General features: G+C 38.2%; 1 protein-coding gene across 1 annotated transcript in view; it reads right to left on the bottom strand.

The window, feature by feature from the left end:
- The window catches only part of tenm1 (teneurin transmembrane protein 1), a 143943-nt gene extending 139081 nt beyond the window's left edge, over positions 1-4862 (bottom strand). The window contains exon 1 of the mRNA XM_029258038.1: positions 4646-4862. Within this exon, the coding sequence (XP_029113871.1) occupies positions 4646-4862 (217 nt within the window). The remainder of the gene's footprint in view (positions 1-4645) is intronic.
- Between the last annotated feature and the right edge of the window lie 1138 nt (positions 4863-6000).

A 6000-nucleotide genomic window follows, 5' to 3' on the forward strand; every position in this document is an offset into this window, starting at 1 on the left:
ACAGGTCAGTAGAGTACAAAGCAGTGGTTAGAACTACTTCCCTTAGATCCAAAAGTTGCTGATTCGAATCTCACCTACTGCTGTAGTACCCTTGAGCAAAGTACTTAACCTGAACTGCTCCAGCAAAATTACCCAGCTGTATAAATGGGTAAATAGTTATAAGATGCTTTGGAGAAAAGCATCAGCTAAATGAATAAATGTGTTGCTGCATTAACATCTTTCAAAATGCTGATTAATGTGTTGTAAGGGCCGTTAATGCATCAATTACTCTTAATTTAATTAAAAGTAACGAATGTGCAGGCCTATTATTTTTTTCTATTTATTGTCCTATAAATGAAACCACTCACACAATGCATTTGAACTACTTCCGTTTCGCAGGCCAATTGGTTTCACTGACTTGTCACACACTCATTCAAACAGTTGACAGGTGTCATATTCCATCATCACCTAATGCACCTTTTGTTCCTTCAAATGTATCTATCAGACCCTCTCTGTAACCCGGTTTAAGAGCCTGTGAACTCAGGAAAATGGACACGTCAATCAACTAAGGTTGAAAAATCTTCAGTACCAGATTTATACAATTCATAAGATTGCCAAGGAAACAAAAGACCATTTAGGAATTGTAGCATTTTAAAAGAGCTGTATATTTAAACAAAAATAAAAAGTGTTCTTCACATTACCGGATGAACAATTTTCTTATGGTATCAAAGTTATTATAAACAAGGCAAAAATCTTTGCATACTTTTGGAAACTGTATATGACTAGTGTGCATTTTTGTTCATGCAAAATGTAATATATCACAATCAAATGAAAACCAAAAAAGAGAAAATTAAATTTTAGCAAAATTTCTGTCATTTTTAAATAATGGCACTCATAAAAAAGTCTTGTAAAAAGTCTGCTGAAGTAGAACTGTATACATTAAACAAACTGATGTGACAGATTTATTGATAGTTCACTCATGACATGAGATATAATTAACTTATCTATTGAAGTGTCAAAGCACTGTTTAAAAATGCAGTTTGTCTGCAACAGTCCCCTTGTTTAAACTTCTTATTTTTTTTAAGAAGAAGAAAAACAAGAGAGAAAAGCTTGGTGTAGTGAGTTACTGAGTTACTGTGGTATGATTTGGCAGAGTAGAGCAGACAACAGATCCATCAGCAGATGGTACAAAAACACTCTTCCACGACACATTGAAGCAGTCATTAAGGCCAAAGGAAGTTCAACACCCTATTAATTTCCTGCAATAAAAACATTATTTATCCATCATTACCTTTGTCAGGTGAGTTTTGCTTGGAGTGTATATTCGGTACACCTGCAGAACATTGTTACTGAATTGTCCTCAAACTCAAAACTTGATCTTTTTTCAGTAACATAAAATGTCATACATAGAGACATTTAGATGATGATAATAATAATAATAATAATAATAATAATAATAATAATAAGAAGAAGAAGAAGAAGAAGAAGAAGAAGAAGAAGAAGAAGAAGAAGAAGAAGAAGAATACAATGTTAGTAGTAGTAGTAGTGGTTGGAGTAGTAGTACTTTATCCTCTGATGTTTCTATGGAATAACCAGTGCTCCTGCACTTTCCATCACTATTATGGTTTGTTTCATGGAAAATTTTAAAAACAGTGTAGGCTGAAATTCGGTACTGAACGCAATTAAACTGTTGTTAGCAGGTTTTACAAGAGGAAGAAAGATAAGTTTACATGCCTCGAGACATCATGCACCTAACATAGCACGATGATCCTCGAGTGCCTCATTTAATCCTATACATATTTAAGTAAACCAGCACAATCTACTTAAAACATTAATCCTGTGGTAGAATCATGTTACACCTTGAATTTAAATTATTCTTCAAATCAGATTTTATTCACCTACCTACATTCAACCTTGAAATGACAATAAGCATTTTCTGTTTTTTATTGGTCTTCATTAACCCTGAGGCTGAACCGCTACGAAGGATGGAATTCGTGGCAAAATTTTGATTTTAAATAGATGTCATTCAAGGTAAGGTACCCACATAATTATTTGATAGCTTTTCTACTCGCCAACTGAAAAAAGGTATCACACTACCAAGGCATTATATGATGAGCTGCTATGTGAGACAACAGATGCAAGGACTTGGCACCAACAGCTAAATATAAACACTGTCAAAAGGGACAATTTTCCAGAAGGTGCAGAATGAGGCCGTTTGTTTAGCTCTGACATCGGAAAGAGAGACGTGAAACAGGAGATGTACGCACAAGCTGAATGATCGTGTACAGGAGTGAAGAAAATGAAGCAACACTCAGCGTCGGTCTTATAGCAAAGCTCAGCAAATTTAGTAACACTGCTTCCTTCACAGGTACCATACTCTTGTCACACAAAAAAACAGCTTTCTTTAAGTTACCGTCGGTTTATACACAATCATATCTTCCGTTGGGAAAGCACACGATCTACAAACACATCCGCACCGATGCAAATACACAAACACAGACTCACAGAGGCCATCTTCACTACATCTAGTTTTAGGAATCTCAGATAATAATGTATAACAATAAGAATGTTTTTTTTTGGTCTTTATATACTGGTAATACTAATATATATATATATATATATATATATATATATGCATACACACACACACACAAACACACATTATTGCACTATAAAATAACAGCAATAATTAAAAAAAGATAACTAATTTCGACATGAAAGGATTCAAAGAATCACAAGATAATTATACAGGACAGAAAATGTATAATTACTCTAGATGGAAAAGAAAAAAACAAAACATCAAACACGTGTCTCCCATATTATGGTGTCAACATGGAAACACCGGCCGTATAATGTTCCACTGGTTTCAACAAACATAATTTTATGCCAGAAAACTAAAAGGAAGTTGATTTTGTCACACCCTGGACCACACCTCAATACAGCGCACTTGGCAGGATCAGCGGAGCAGAGTATAAAGGAAGCAACACCACTGCTCCCAGGTTGTGGAATCTCATCAAGACAACCGTCCCCGTTGTGTTCGCAACCAGCCACCTCACCTTGCTTGTCCCCTTGCCCCATGTTCCTGCCTTATTTCCCCAGCCCTGATTCCTCATCCCCATGTCCTCACTCCCTTGTCTACAACCTTCGCTTTGTACTTCGACTTCGACCTCAGATCATCCCCCAGAATGACGTTCGCTTCTCGATTCTGCGACCCACACCTGTCCCAGACAACGATTCTTGCCATGCCCTTTGGACACCTAATAAAAGATCCAGCACTTCGGTCCTAACTCCTGTCTTCTGCCCTTGTGTGTGTGGCAAATATCTAACAAGATAAAATGGGAAATAAATGCTGTTCAGGTTCACCTGAAGTGTGTGAGCGACAGAGAGTGTGTGTTCCACTGATGTATGGATGAGTGACCCAGTGTAAGTAGTGTATCTAGCAGTGTAAGTCACCTTGGTGAATAAGGTGTGTGGGCTGGTAACACTACATAGATAGAGTTCATTGGAAGTCGCTTTGGAGAAAAGTGTCTGATAAATAAATAAATGTAAATGTAATATTGTTGTTACAAGTAAATTTTGTAAAAATGTGCACTACATATATATATTGACTTACCCTAAAAATCATGCAATGTGTCATTAATGATAGTGCAAAACCACAAATAATTCTATACAATTTTTAATTTAATTTAATTTCAAAATCCAGCTGAGGAAATACCTTATCCTTTCATTAAGAAGAATTTTTAATATGAAGTATGCATCCATTTAGACAATGTTTCTTTCATGCGATGCCTTCACGGCCTAGCACTGCTTTCTGATTATTTATTGATAATCTGCTGAGATGAAGAGTGTTCAAAGAGAGACAGAAAAAAAAAAATCAGCCACGTGGAGAAATGTCACACTCAAAAGGCTCACAGAACAAATAACGCTTCCTCAACTTCCCCAGTAAAAAACTCTTCTGTGCCGAGGTTCAAAGCTGAGTGCGTGTTAGTGTGACTGATCTGAATGGATGCCTTCACTGTAGTGTCATTTCTCAGTGTCCTTGGGTGTCTAAATCTAACATAAAACATTATGTGATGCTTCCACACTTTTGGCAATTTGCAATGGTTTGTAATTATCTCATTTGCCACATAACCTCTTAACACTTACAGTCACGGAGAACTTTCAAAGTTTAAAGTAAGAAATTGCCAATTCATAGCTTAAAACCTTTCCTCTTCTAGTTTGATTGAATCTAAATCCAAAAAGGCTTGAACTATACGTTAAAGGTAATTTTCCTTAACCAGCATATAACTTCGGGTCATCACATCATTTTCGGAATAAATTTATTACTGTAGCTTTCACACTGATTGTTCCGTGTGAAAGCATCAGCCCTCAGTCACCAGGAAAAACCCACATATTCAGTTGGAAGCCCAGAAAGTAGAGGACCATTTTCTTTTAATTGATTTTCTTCGTAAAATGACTAAACCAACTGAAATAACTAGGAAGACCAGAAAAAGTCTTAAAAACCTGGGCCAACTAAACTAAACAGCAGGTCCCCACCGACTTACTGTATGCACCAGAGCTGGAAATCATTTGGATACTGGTACATATATTCTATTTTCCGCACAGATTATTTTTAAAAAATGTAGGTGATGCTTCTTAGAAGAACATTGAGCAGCGTGCAACGTACCTTGCGTGGGCTCATTGGTTGCTTTCCGTTTCTTGCTATGGCTGTGGTAGTTCAGTCTCAGCTCTGGTCCATAATCAGGCAGAGTCTCTCGAGACGTGCACGACTTGCGCGGGTTTCGCCCGTCCTCGCTCTCATCTGAAGAGCTGGTGTACGCTAGCTCCATTTCATGGCGTGCCTTGGACAGTGGCTGGTAGGGTTTACAATCCATCTGCTCCATAGCTGCCACGGTGTAACCTCACTCATTAAATCATGTAATCCACAGTACTGATGAAAAGAGCAACCTGGTGACAAAAGAAAGTGGAAAATGTGATTAAAGCTCATTTAAGCACAAGCACCAGATGAGTAAATGTTCTGTTTACATACTGTAAAAAAATAATACTGTAGAATGCACTTTTCTGTTTGCTTGTTTTCACAGACGGGGGATGCGGTGGTGCAGTGGGTTGGACCGGGTCCTGCTCTCCGGTGGGTCTGGGGTTCGAGTCCCCCTTGGGGTGCCTTGTGATGGACTGGCATCCCATCCTGGGTGTGTCCCTTCCCCCTCCAGCCTTTTGCCCTCTGTTGCCAGGTTAGGCTCCGGCTCCCCGCGACCCCGTATGGGACAAGCAGTTTCAGATGATGTGTGTTTTCACAGAAAAAGCAAACAGAAGTATCGTGCAAGAATGTGATCTAGCTACTAACGTATTAAAGCATCTATTCTCGAAAGACTCATATTCACAAAGCTACAGGAGCACACAAAAACACAGTGAACTTTTCTTTGTAAAAAGAATAAAATGACTAAACTGAATCAAAGGACTAGAATGACCAAGAAGTCTGAAAACCTTTAACAAACTAAACTAAAGAGGAGATCCCCGCATACTTATTGTATGCATTAGATCTGGAAATCATTTGGTTGCTGGTATAGATGTTTCATTTGCTGCACAGATTATTCTTACAAAACATAGGTGATGCTTCTTAGAAGAATTTTAAGACTTTGATTCCAGCGGAGCTGTGTGTCTCTGCTCAGTTGTTCATTGAATAGTCACAATGACACTATTTTCACCAACTTTTTATGAATTTTTGATTACTTGACAAACACTGCAAACAACACAATTTCTTGAAAAGCCACCACAGACTTTGAAGTACAAGTAATATTAATTAATTGTCAATAATAATAAAAGAAGCAAGATCAACAAACAAACACACACACACACACACACACACTTTCTGAACCACTTGTCCCATACGGGGTCACGGGGAACCAGAGCCTACCCGGCAACACAGTGCATAAGGCCAGAGGGGACACACCCAGGACGGGACACCAGTCCATCACAAGGCACCCCCAGCAGGACTTGAACCCTAGACCTACTGGAAAGCAG

The sequence above is a fragment of the Scleropages formosus genome, chromosome 14 (assembly GCF_900964775.1).
Source record: "Scleropages formosus chromosome 14, fSclFor1.1, whole genome shotgun sequence".
Lineage (NCBI taxonomy): Eukaryota > Metazoa > Chordata > Actinopteri > Osteoglossiformes > Osteoglossidae > Scleropages > Scleropages formosus.